Genomic DNA, 13,610 nt, shown 5'->3' with positions numbered 1-13,610 from the left:
CCCGTAGTCATGATTATATCAGTCTCTTTAAATAGAGGAATCACTTAGAACTTTGAATATAAGTACAAAGAAAAGACAACAAATAAAAGGAGACTCAGACTCCAAACTTGACTCTATACATTTGGAGAAAAGACATTTTGACACTTTTCCCACCTTCTGATAGTCAAAGGCCTTCCTATATACTTCGCTTTGTTCTTCCTATGTTCTTTCTTCACTCCAGGTGTGGTAAGGCACTGGAACAGGTTGCCCAGACAGAGGCTGTGGATGCGCCATCCCTGGAGGTGTTCAAGGCCAGGTTAGTTGAGGCCCTGAACAACGCGATCTAGTTAGTGGGTGGCGTCCCTGCCTATGGCAGGGGGGTTGTAACTGGGTGATCCTTGAGGCCCCTTCCAAACCAGGCCATTCTATGACTATGTTCCTGTGGAGTGCTGGATATTATCCTGGGTAGTAGTCTTGTTGTATACAGTATGAAACAGCGTATTCTTTACTGAATGTGTCTCACATTTGTAATGCTGTTACGCAATGGTCGTGTGAGAGTTGGGAGGGAGTATTCTTCAGACCAGAATCAGGAATAAAATCTCAAAAAAAAGGGTGGGACACAAATTCTTCTGTTTTTGAAACTGAAGTGAATCTGTTCACAACTCTTCCTCTCTGAAGAAAAAAGTGCACTTCAAGTTCTCCATATTTGTGTTCAGTGAACTGCAGAGGACAAACACTGGCCAGCACATCTGCATTACTCATTTCACAAACACCTTGCAGAAATACAAACAACCACATATCCATTGACACTGTTACTGCCTATATGGAAGATCTGAATCTACGAAGCCTTTCAGGAAAAAAACTGTAACTGCATGGGTGAGATATAGAGTTGATATTTCATGTCAAAAGCCACTAGCTTATTACTAGAGGTCAATTTTTCACAACGCTTCCATAACTTCCAAAGTACATCTGTATTTTACAATAACAGTACTCTTACACAGGAAAGAAGTATTTGGATTTTTAAAAAGTAGAGACAGATCTCTATACTTGGCATTTGCAACACACTGGACAAATGAAGAAAAGCCATATTGTACTTAGGGGACTTTCCATAGCATGGGGAGGGCAGAAGACAGGAAAGTGTAGCATTGGTGTCCCTGTATTAACAAACAGTTTAGTTTTTGTTGATTTTTCTTACTGCTTAGCATTCAGCTCTTGAGCAATCTTGAGTCTTCCTTCAGCCACATGGAGTACTTCCTGCCCCTTCTAACACATCAGACAACCTGCGCAGGCTCAGAAAAGAACCACTGCACCACCGGCTGCAAACCTGCTCAGCTGTCTTCATGTGAGCTGCACTGGTCTGAGGGACCCTCTCACTGTGAAAGCAGCAGCAGGCTCCTGCAAGAACTGATCAGGTGTGACAGGGCCCATGTGTGGACCAGACAGGAAACAAGCTATGCAATTACAGGAGAGATGAGCACATTTTGAAGTTCTATCTGACATGCTGAGTTATTTTGCTTGGAGTAGTTAAGTATTAACGAAGAACCGTGTGTCCTTAGCATGGTTTACAGGAAGAGACAGCAACATGCATTCACAAGTGAATGCTCCTCTCAATGTTACTCAGCAACATGAAAAATAAGCACCCAGCATAAGCCGGTTAAGTAACATTCAAAGTCTGAAGGGATTTGAATTTCAGTGAAGAACAAATTTTACCTGGGGGTGAAAAGGCATGTGCGCGGTGGGGAGGGGGGTTTAAAATGGAAATGCTGTCAAAGCTTTAACTATAACATAGCTAAAAGATTGTATAATTACCATTTATATAACTCCTGCAGAAACAAGGTAAAAAAACACCTTTACCTTTGTTCCAAGACATTGTTCTGCTGCTTCAGATCTGCTAGAGCACTTCAATTTTACCTTGAGAATACAGTCCTGAGGTATTTAATTACCCTGTCAAGACCACTAAATGGTCTGGCACCATGCCCCTTCTCTGAATCTCTGCTGATTGATAGCATCAATAAAATTCACTAGCTTTAATTAAACCTTCAAACAGGATCCCCTTTTGCCACTCACTAGATCAATGTCCTTTAGTGCTGTAAGAACAAAATCGAGGAGGTAAAGAGGGTTTCTCTCACCTTCACAGCTCTTGCCCCCCCGGAATTTTAATGGACTTTTTACTCAATTCATATGTATTTCATTGCTCTCCAGAGAGATCAATGAAAAAATTAATATAGAAAGTGACGCTACCCAAGTTTTCTTCTAAAAATAATGTTAGAGAATACAATCTCAATTTTTTTCTGCTGCACCAATATAGAAGTCACACTAGTATACTACTTTATTCAGTATTTTATTATATCCTATGAAGTGCTTTCAAGAATACTATCAGAGATACAAGTTCACAAAGGTGGAGACCTTAAGCAGCTAAGATCGTGAACAATTCCCTTAAACTGAATTACTGTAAATCTAAATAACAGTTCACGGCACCAAGTAAAATTGCACATCATAAAGCCAAGTTTTGAGGACATGCTGACTCACAGGACATTATCAAAATTGTGGCATGACGTGCTTCAAGTATCCCCTTGCTGAATTGTACTTTTTGGGCATGTGTAAAGCCAATAGCTCAATATTCACTCTTCTGTTAAATTCATAACTAGCTGTTTTTAATTACACAGCTTTCTACAGTAGGGCAGTTAACTAGGTGATAGTGATGGCAAAGTAGGACTGATGCATGTAGCCAAATAATTTGTCCAACTTTCTTACAGCTTCCTGTTGGAATTATGTTACATGTGAAGGCTTTTTTTTAAACATATGCAAAGCTATGAAGGAGTGGGAGGAAAACCTACAGATTTAATACTTTAGATAAAATATTTCTTAAATCTCTATTCCCCTGACAGGTGATAATTACCCATGTAAACACTCTAATAGTCAAGAAAATCAAAAAAAGAACTTGAGAGAGGAAGAAACCTTATTAAATTTGATTTTTAAGAAGCACTAGCTGGGCAGAAGACAGATAATCAATGCTATCTTATAAAAAAAGGATAACAGCTAGGCCTGTAGCTAGGCCAAACCATTTTTCCCCTCTACACTGCAGATTTCCATCCATGCCTATACACGTATCACCAGCATTAAGAACTAAGAAAGCTACCTGCCAGCTCCTGTACAGAGAGGCTCTGCTGCTTCAGGCCCTCTTGTGCTGAAGAGCTGCAGGGCAGACAGAGGGAAGTTCCTCGACCCTACTTCACCTTGTGAGGGGGAAACAAAGTGTTACACCATCAGCTGTGTCCCTTGGGAGCTCTGATCCACCAAAGACCACATCCATCACTCACAGACTCTGGCATCCACAGAGAAAAGCCAGACTGAGGTTTTCTCATGTCCTCCTGGTAGCCCCAACCGATATTAAAAGCTGCCTCCTATTCAGGATCTTACACAGCTCTGAACCACTTCAAGGATAGGACATTTGTCTCCCCATTCTTTTTTAGACTTGTTAGCATTGAAGGCATTTACAACACACCAGAAGATATCGCCACACAGATAACCTCACAATAAATTCATCTGCATCTTTTTGATGGAGCTTTCCCAGGAGTGAGGGCAGGAAGTCGCTGAGGATCTCCCTTCTCCCAAGCAGAAACCAAGCTAATGAAACGTGCACTGAATTTTCATATTCCTTTGCGAAAGGAACAGTGACACTTGCATGCTGTTTGCTCCTCTGAGTTTTTCAGATTTGGGAAGAACCAATCTTTTCAGGACAAAACAAATGAAAAAACAAAGACCAAATCAATGAACAAGCAAATGAGTAAGCAGAAAGATCACTCAAGTCACAGAAATCCATGTTTTCTGTTCTATTTAAGAGTCAGTGAAAAAGTATTTTCCAGCAGCAGCTTCTTCCCGAAAAGAAGCCATAGGAAGTGTTTCACCTCTCTGATACAGCTTGTTTTCACACTGAAGTTGCATAATTCAATGAAGCCCAAAATTCACAGGCTACCTGCAACACAAATAAGCCAACTTACAAGTATTTCATAAAGCTTTCCAAAGGACAGCCCTCGTTCTAAAAAGGTAGCAAGTAATAGGTTTTAATGTCGCTACCCACACAGAAAAACCTAAGCCAATCTGCAAATTCGTGGTTTGAGTACATTTTACTTTGAAAGAACAGTAGGTGGCAGCCCTTTTAGGGATAGAGGAATATAACCAGTGACTGTAGAAAAGAAGCAATGGGTCAGATGCACCTGTCATGCACCAATACAGAACACCACAGACTGGGATCAGGACAATTCTCTCTGAGGGGGAATGCTCTCACTTCAGCCACTACATGGAGGCACCAACTATAAATAGGAACACTGCGGTCCCTGAACCATAAGAAGGCTCTGCAAAGGTTCTGGTCTTGAGAGCTCGAATAACTGTCCACCCAAGATGTTCACACACAAAGGAACTTTACTTCTGTTTAGCCTAGCCCCTGGACTGATCAGAGGTGTATGTGACTTAGAGCGACTCCCAGTAGACCGGGTATTTCTACTGGTTCAGAGATGAAAGACACACATCCTTGATAGATTTTCTCTCAAGTCACTGCCACACAGACATCTCAGGTCTTCTAGAAGCAGCAGCTGTTTAATGTACAAACACCTCAAGTCTTGAAAAACAATAGGAATCCTCCTAGCCTCTTCTTCCCCTGCAGTGTGGAAGGAGGTGAAGACAGCCTCTTTAAACAGTACATGGGGAGAATCCAGTCATGAAAACTTGGCCTGAAATACTGCTTACACCCAAAAAGGGCTAAGGCAGTAAAGCAGCTTTTCTTTCTCCAGGTAATATATGCTAATACTGAGAGATGCTACTGAAATCAAACAGAACTAAACATGGGTAGCTAGAGTCAGAATTTGCCATGTAACATGAGAAAGCCAGCATTCACAGATACTTTCTTCTAAATAAACAGATTGCAACTATTTTGTTTGCTTTACCTTAGCACATGAGCAAGGCAAGAAAGGAAAAGCAGTGTCATCCCCCACTTCCATCTATTTTCACTTTTACCCCAGACTTTTTTTTTTTTCAATCAATCCATTTCTACTTGCAGAAATTCAGGGATGTTTACATTAATCACTTATGGGCAATGGGTACAAGATGGAACATAGGAGATCCTGCTTAAATGTAAGACAACTTTCGCGGTGAGGGTGACAGCACTGGACAGGCTGCCCAGGGGGTGTTGTGGAGTCTCCTTCTCTGAAGACATTCAAAACCCACCTGGACGCGTCCCTGTGTGACTTATCTAGGTGTTCCTGCTCTGGAAGCAGGATTGGACTAGATGATCTTTCAAGGTCCCTTCCAATCCCTAACATCCTGTAATTATGTAAACTAAAAGATGACCAACAAGTCATATGCTGGGAACATAAAGTCAAGTCGCCAGTACCCCCATAAGGAATCTTTTTGATTTGGGAAGCCTGGTCTGGACTGATTCTCTGTATAGCATCCTTTTCCTTTGAATATTTATATAGTCCAAGGAACTTGTTATCCTGAGCAGACGCATTTCTTATTTTTACGGTGTAAGATATATCTAAGATACAACATACCTGTAACATTACTGGAGAACTAATCCATGCCCCTTTCCCCCAGAAGACTGCTTTATAATCTACACAAGCTTTGGGCATACTAAATGGCTTTCTTCCATATTCCCTCACCAAGTAGAACATGGGATAGTCTGCCTGCAGGCAAGCCTACTAAAAGCAAGTAGGTAGCTAGGTAGCTTTCTGCAGCAAAGCATCTATCCAAGTCTTTCCATGACTCAATGTTTATTAACTGCAGCATATGTAAGTTTCAAATAGCATTATGCATTTAATAAACCTCATGAATCCATAGCAAGTTGGGCATTCTACCTGAATTCCATGCCATCTTGTATTTGCCTGTTATTTTTAAGTGGCTCAGCATTGCTTTTTAACTCCAAACCTTTTACTAGGTGAGCTTTATCTTACAGTTCAAATATGACCCAAGTTAGAGGGCAGTCACCGTCCAAGTGATCAGCTAGCAAACCCTGCTGTTTAATGAGAAAGAATAGACTGGCTGGCCCCTGTGCTGCCTTCAGGCACTGACTGTGAAACACATTCAAAGGTCCCCATTCCCTGACAAATCTTATTTCATCTCCTCTCCTAAGATTTCAGAGTCCAAACAATTGCTCAAATCAATATCCTCACTCTTCTGATAATGGAGTAATTGCTTAATGCTATATTTCCAAGGATTAATGTGAAAACTTAAGTACACATGAATAATATATGCTAATTACAGAGTCATTTCCCCATCACCACAACCCCACCTTTGGAGACATACAAAGCCATTTTATAAGAAAGAATAAAATGTGGTTAAATGTGGTTGGAGTGGAACAAAAAACAGTTGATAAGAAGTCTCAAGATTCCTTTCTCTAGAAATTGAGGGAATTGAATTTAGTTAACAAGAGGTGCAGTTGTTACAACACAAATGGAAAAAGCAGGAATCCCAAACAGAGAAAAACAAGGCATATAAACACTGGATATGGAACAACCTTGGAGTCCAGTAATTCATAGCCCTTTATAAACAAACCAGTTATCTCAGCATTTCATTTTAAGGATGTGAGAGAATACTCCTTTAGGCTGCGACTGTCTTGTTTACTAAGCAACTTATATTGTCTTTGCAAAAAAACATAGGAAGCACACAATGCAATCTTCAGACTATACACAATACTGCATTTCTGTTACTTACGCATGCAAAGCATATGATCTGATGTGACCTAATTCAAGTTCAAATATAAAATATTAACAATTATCACACACACCAATTTTGCATATTAAATTATAATCTCTAGGTGGACTAAAGGACTAATCATCTGCTCCATGGTGAAGTCCTAGGCAATTTTATTGACATAGCAGAATGCTTAAGTTGTACTTGGAAAGGGAAAACACATGCATCTTATCAACAAGAAGTCAAAACACTTTTGTTTCTTTAAACCATAAAGAACACTACATACTTTTATTGTTTTAGTTTGAAGTCTCAATCCATTCAGAGTGTTGATAGCTTTTTCAGCATCCTTGGGATCAACGTAGTTCACAAAACCATAACCCAAGCTCTGTCCTGATTAAACAGAGGAAGAAGAGTGAATGTTAGTACTGCTATGCTACACAACAAATAACTAAAGGTGTTAAAAAACTTCTGTGGACACATTGAGCAAAAAATTGCTTATATTGAAGAACAATTATCTGCCTCAATGAAGTTTCAAAGGCGCACATCTTATTTTTCTAATAAGCCTGGGGTCTTCAGCTCCCTCTGCTCCCATGGGCTGCCCTAAATTCAACGCAGAAACAGCTACAGTCATTTTAATGAAGGACTTAAATAGCTATGTGAAATATGTTCAGGATTTTGTTATGAACCATTAGAGATGAGAGGAACCTCCCAAGTTAAAATATCAGAAATCCACCATTCACTCAACTTTTTAGTTGACTATAGAAAATATAGCAGAAGTCTGTAATGGTATTTGAAAATGAGCGTATTTCAAACATACTTAATATCAGAATTTGAGCCAAGAGATCTGGAGCAGAACATTCCTACAGATGTTACTCACACACTAAGTGGAGCCTCACATTAACAAGGGGTTTAAAAGGTAATTTTGTTCCTATATTCAAGCTAACTGTCACAAATAACTGGATATCAGTCAGATACAATTAGAACAAAAATGCAACATTATCAGGTTCTTTACATATCTGAATTACGTAATTCAGATCACATATGACTATAAAGCATTGTAATTAGCTCTTAATCAGAACCACAGCCCATTTCTAACACTATTGTGTATGAGCACTTAAAAACTTGAGACTTTACCTGGAGAGAGCTCTTAAACTTCAAAGCCTAGAATGTAGCTGCCTTCAGCATACTACTTTCAGATTTTTAGTGTACAAGAACAGAAACAGGTACCAAAATTTAACGCAGTGAGAGTATACTACTTAATAGACAGATCCTTCATTAGCACAGACCTTTTAAAAATCCTATACTTCTTGACTATTATTTTTTCAACAAAACTGGAAAAATTAGGTCCAAAAGAGTCAAAAAGCAAAGCAATGGGAAGCATCCAACATAGCCCATTCACAAAAAGTTACTCTAAGAGATTACTTGGAGGCACAGTTGGTACAGAGGATAAACAGTATTACGTAATGCACAAGTGGCAAATTAATTCATTGTCAGGAAAGATGTAGAAGCATCCATGCTGCATCTAATTCTCATGTTGTACCTAAATAGCACATATTAAATATGCACAGCAAAAAAGATGCAACATTTGCAGCTATTTAGGACAGACAAAGGTTTTAATAACAAGCCCCACCACTGCTGGCATTTTGTAAAAGTTAGCCTACCACAGCACTGAAAGTTCAGAAGACAACCCCCTCTCCCAGGCTACACTCATTCTTCACTGTGCATTACTTTGGGGAGGCAATAAACAAAAAAATGGCTAGAAGCAGCTGTAAACAAGTTAGCATGCGCAATGTTATTAACAGAAAAACATCAATAAACGACCAGGCAAAGCCTGGAGTAGCCTGCTTTAGACAACCCTACTCTGAGCAGGGGCTTGTACTTTATGAACTCCAGATTCCAGCCTTCAATCTCAGTTCTGTAACAATAGATACATGCAGAAGCATTTCTGTATTCATTTATGGCTTTACCTAGGTATAGCTAAGTTCTCTATCCTAGAAGAGATTTTTCCCTTATTAGTTTGATTACAGCAGAGCAATTTCTATACCTGTCACCTCCATCACTCCCACTGTCTGCAGAAACTCTTCCCTGCAGTGTCTCAAGAAAGAGCAACTTAAATGTCTTTTTTGTGCACAGCTTTTATTTTTGTCTTATTTCCTAAAGCAGAATGCTGATGTTTGGTGTTATTAGTTTTGCTCTAGGAAAAAACTTATTTAAACCACAACCTTAGAAAAACAAAATCTAAGACAAAGCTATTTCATGTAATATGTTCCCAACAAATTACTATTTCCAGAGTATAGAGAAAGATGTGCAGAGACTTTTACTCCTCTTTTTGTGATTTTATTTTTTACACAAAAACACTGAGACCACTGCAGGCAAACAGTATCCAACTGTTACAAAGGATACCATTCATTACCAGATCTTCCAGACAATGACTTAGTTAAGCTTTGTTAACATTAGCAGATTTATCAAGTTATACAAAAATCTAGCAATTTCTTCAAAAGAAGCTTAAACTAATTTCTGTAGGCTTATTCTATGATTTTACAGTTTAAAAATGCTTTCACTGTAATGGTGATTAAACACTGGAGCAGGGTCAAACACCAGGTTTCCAGAGCTCCCTTGCACCCTCTATGATTCTGTGCCATCCTTTGTGATTCTTTAGCCCAAAATAAAACTGAAGTTATCATAAAAATTCAAAGGAATTTAGGTCTGACATTCCAAAGACCTTCTTATGTATCTGCTGATATATCTGAAAAAGGTTAAGAGGTAGAACTTCCTAAATGGTGCAGATTGAAATTTTGCCTGAAGATTTGTGGTTTCATTACATATTATCAACCATTTAAAGTCAAAAAAAATCACTTCCTTCACAGATGTCCATGAGAAGAAAGATGAAACTTGGCTCTCAACAAGCAGTACAAATAGTTGGAAATTGAACCTAATTTGTTCCAATCACATAGATGCTTGAAGGGCTGCTCTTAGCTCTCCCAGCTTCAAGGGAAGATGATTGTTTAAGAGTTTTTTTTTTTTTACGAGGTTTGACAGTTCACATACAGATTGTTGAGTTCTAGAAAATCCAGGCAAACATTCCACACAAAGCACTAGAAGCATCTAATTCAAACAACCCATCAGGTATACCAATTACTGCAAAGTGTCTGACAGCTATTTGGTATTCCCCACCCCCAAACCCACACACTTTTGGGGGAAACAAAGTGAATTACAAGGACTTAAAAATTCAGTTCTTCTCAAGTGTTTCAGTGCCACACAAGACTTCAGAACTAACCTATGCTAACACCAATGTGTATCTGAAAAAAACTAGGGGAAGTCCCATCTGACTAGGTTTCAGATGGCAAAGAGCAGCAGATCTGTTGCACACACATTTCACTCATTGCTTGAAATTGAAGATAGCTGGCCAGTGTAATTCGAACAGGTTCTCATTCTGTGCAGAGGAGTTTTCTCCTCAATATGTAAACTCCTTGCTTTCAAAACCAACTACCCAGAAACTAGATGCACTGAAACCAAATCATCCACTACTCAGAACAGAAGACAAACATTATTTAACAATCATAATCACTGATTTGTGTTGCCTGAAGCTGAAGATTAAACCAAACACTGACAGAAATTGCTCTGGGCTTGATCTGTGACTCTTCCATACCAGCTAATTCCACACACCAAGGTAGAAATCATCTGCAAATCACACTTGTTTCCAAGTCTAGTAACACACTCAAAGTAAATGTGTGTCAGTTTTTTAGTGGGTGAGAAGAAAAGTGTATCTACAGTTGTCCACAAGTAAAATCTTCAGATTTAAACATATATCAAACAGCAGCATAGTCTGCTACTACTTTAATACAGGTTCAGCTACATCTGGCTCTAGCCATGTGTCATTCTTCCCTTCTCCCCAATTTGCACTTAATGACACCATAGTCTGAAAAACCTCTGACACCTCTTTGGGCTGGCTATTCTGGTGCTCTGCTTACTATTGTTTAATTATTTTGAAAATTCAGTTTAGCCTTTCCTAGGTCTTTAAAATTAAAATTAGACTATTTATGCACACCAGCTATTTATTCCATAATTCTGACCTGTAAGCAGCATTACATTTAGCTTATCTTAAAGAAAGCAGTGATTGTGAATTTCTTATTTTTGCAAGTTATTATGTGTGCCAGTTCAAAGGTGATACCCTGCTCATTTGCAGAAGTTTGCAGTGCTTCAGAAGTTACACGTTCAAATTACATCAGTTGAGCTTCTTTGCCTCAATAGTTATTGTGGTTACTTCACAGCACTTTTTAAAGCTGTTTGTATACTTTCTGCAGGATTTTTCTACTGGATTTTATGCATGGGACACTAGGACTCTATGAATATTAAACAGTGTGGTATAGGTTAAAACAAACACTAAGTACTGGGTAAGAGAAGAACTCAACTGAAGTAAGACAAGCCAAAGTAACAAGATTATCTGGAAGGAAAGAATCTGAATTATAGCAAATAGAACATTCCTAAAAACAGGGCCTCTTACCAGGTATCATCACCAGTAAGGCAAAAACCAAAACCACAGAGCTGCACAGTGAAGCTGTACAGAGCATTACTTCTCCGCTTCAAGGAAAACAGGACAGATGTGGAACTGACTCTCCTGAACCTTAAAACTTTTCACTTAAGAGGTGGCCTCTTCTATAAGCTACTAAAACCTATAACCATAGTATCATCGCATCGCAGTAATGACAATTTTACTATTACACCATGAGGAAAAGCAGTCTGACTTTTCTTTCAAGAAACTCTGGTAAGAAACCACACACAGCAGCAAAACTGCCTCTCACAATCCTGGAAAAAGAAGAAAAAACTTAAAGCAAAGGTTATTTAAAGCAAAGGTTATTAATCTGAAAATTCATATTAATGATATTCCATGTTTTATGTTCCTGGCACTTGTAACAAAACCAAATTTGAGCTTAAGTGCCAAAAAAAGCCTTTTAATTTTTTTTTGTTTCGTTTTTTAAGAGACAGGTCTCTCTTTGAACCTACAGATATTATATCCATCAATAACTGGGAAGCATTCAGCACCAGGAGTACTATAAGTATACCTGAGTAATACTGACTTTATGGGAAATTATTCCATTTATGTTTCAAGTTTTAAACTTCGTGAATCTCACATGACCACCACATATGATGTGGATGTAAACTGAAGAGGTAATTATAGAATACCAAGTCACTTTTTGGCACTGTGTTAGAATCCATTCTGGTTTTGACTGCAACAGGGGATAAAAAGCAACATTTCTAACATTTTAGTTCTAGATCTTTGAAAGAGACTGAGTGGAGATCCACGTGCACTCTAGACAAATATAGACTGAGTATTCTATCATTAAGTAAGAAGCAACTGAAGAACATAGTGCTTCATTACTTCAGAAAGAACAGTAAACAGACTTTAAAGGCACCGGTAAGCCAAAGACCAACTAAGTTTCAAGTAGAAGGAAAGAAACAGGTTGGAAGGTACAGCCATGGGCACACAGTGCCTTTGAATTTACCACTGTGTCTTGCCAAGTGTCACATTGTGTTTTTTTGCTTTAAAAACACACAACCTCTAATTCACAAAAGTTGTGAGAGGAAAAATCATAAGTGAACTAGTTCTGTTCTGCTCAGGCTATTTCGCAACTGCCTACTAAAAAGGAAGCCTATTAAAATATTGTGCACAGCTGCAAAAGCCGGAAGAAAATCCTCTGCTGCACAACATTGAAAGTCTCAACAGGATGCTATCCACAGAGAAAGTTGTCCTACAGAGTAGATGTAAGAGAAGATGTCTGTTGTTCATTCTTAATGATTTGCTTTTTATGTAGAAGCAATATTCCTTAAAGCAGAATAAAGTCCTTTTAATATAACTGAAAATATTTTCCTACTTCTGCAGACAAAAAATGTTCAAGTTTCTGAATGGGAATAATTACACTCTATACCTTGTTTATTAAGATCTGCTAAAGGATTTTTTTGGTTATTTTCAGCAACTGCCTCAAGATTTCTATGTAGACTGATTACAGCAGAGTCCTGTTCACGAGAACTGAATTTTAGAAGCAAAGATCCTGTGGATGCTTCAGCTGGGCTACTGCAGTGGAGGTGGAGTGAAAGAATTATGAGACTGAGAAACTTAACTGGTTGTTTAACTGGTTGTTCAAAAATCCACCCCAAGTCTAATTCTTCCTTAGGTAACTCAAGGATTTGTGGAATTAAAAAAAATGTAGCACTAAATTACACTATACATTTCTGTGAAGCACAGCTATTTATACTGTTTAAAAGAGGTTACTAAATTACAGAATGCTCAAAATCCATTACAAGCTATTTCACTTGGCCATCATTATTAACTTCTGTAGTCCTTTCTCATGAGCTTGGGAAGGAATAGGAGATCTAGACAGAAGGCAATTTTGCTTTATTACCTTGTTACTATCCAAATTGTTCATGAAGTGATAAGCAAGAAATCATTGGTGACAGGAAAGAAAAAGGTATTGGTGCTGGCCAAATATCACTTACTACCTAACAAAGTCCTCTGCTGGAGAAGTTTCATGCACCTGAGTATTTTGTGCATGAACACAAACCTGGTGGTGTCTCCTTGCTATCATTTATCTATTGACAGGCAGTTTTTAAGGGCTGGACAGCAAATGGTAATCACCTGTCCAAGCCAGCAATTTATATCTCCACTGCAGTAAGGGCAGCACCTACAAACAGCAGAAAACAGTAAGAGACAAGGATAACAGTCTTTATTCTTCCTAGATATTCTATACATAATTACAACATCCTAGTAGTTCGTCTCAATTTTTACTGTTTTATCTAAGCTCCCTGTTTTGGGGGATATCCAGAACTTATTTCTGAACAGTGAGTTTTGAGTACCCTGGAACATAAGGAAAAACTGAAAGAGACACACTAAACTAAGTTATTTACCCATACCAACCCTGTTTTCTTCTTTCAAAGAAATACGCCCT

At 38.5% G+C, this 13,610-nt stretch overlaps 1 protein-coding gene across 30 annotated transcripts in view; it reads right to left on the bottom strand.

Moving 5' to 3' along the window:
• Positions 1-13,610, bottom strand: part of ELAVL2 (ELAV like RNA binding protein 2) — a 93,915-nt gene that overhangs the window by 22,426 nt on the left and 57,879 nt on the right. For all 30 annotated transcript variants that reach the window (XM_040541201.1, XM_040541221.1, XM_040541199.1 and 27 more), the window contains one exon: positions 6,953-7,056. In XM_040541201.1, coding sequence (XP_040397135.1) covers positions 6,953-7,056 — 104 coding nt within the window. The remainder of the gene's footprint in view (positions 1-6,952; positions 7,057-13,610) is intronic.

The sequence above is a fragment of the Cygnus olor genome, chromosome Z (assembly GCF_009769625.2).
Source record: "Cygnus olor isolate bCygOlo1 chromosome Z, bCygOlo1.pri.v2, whole genome shotgun sequence".
Lineage (NCBI taxonomy): Eukaryota > Metazoa > Chordata > Aves > Anseriformes > Anatidae > Cygnus > Cygnus olor.
Note: the sequence above shows the minus strand (reverse complement) of the source record. Positions and strands in the feature narration are given on the sequence as shown.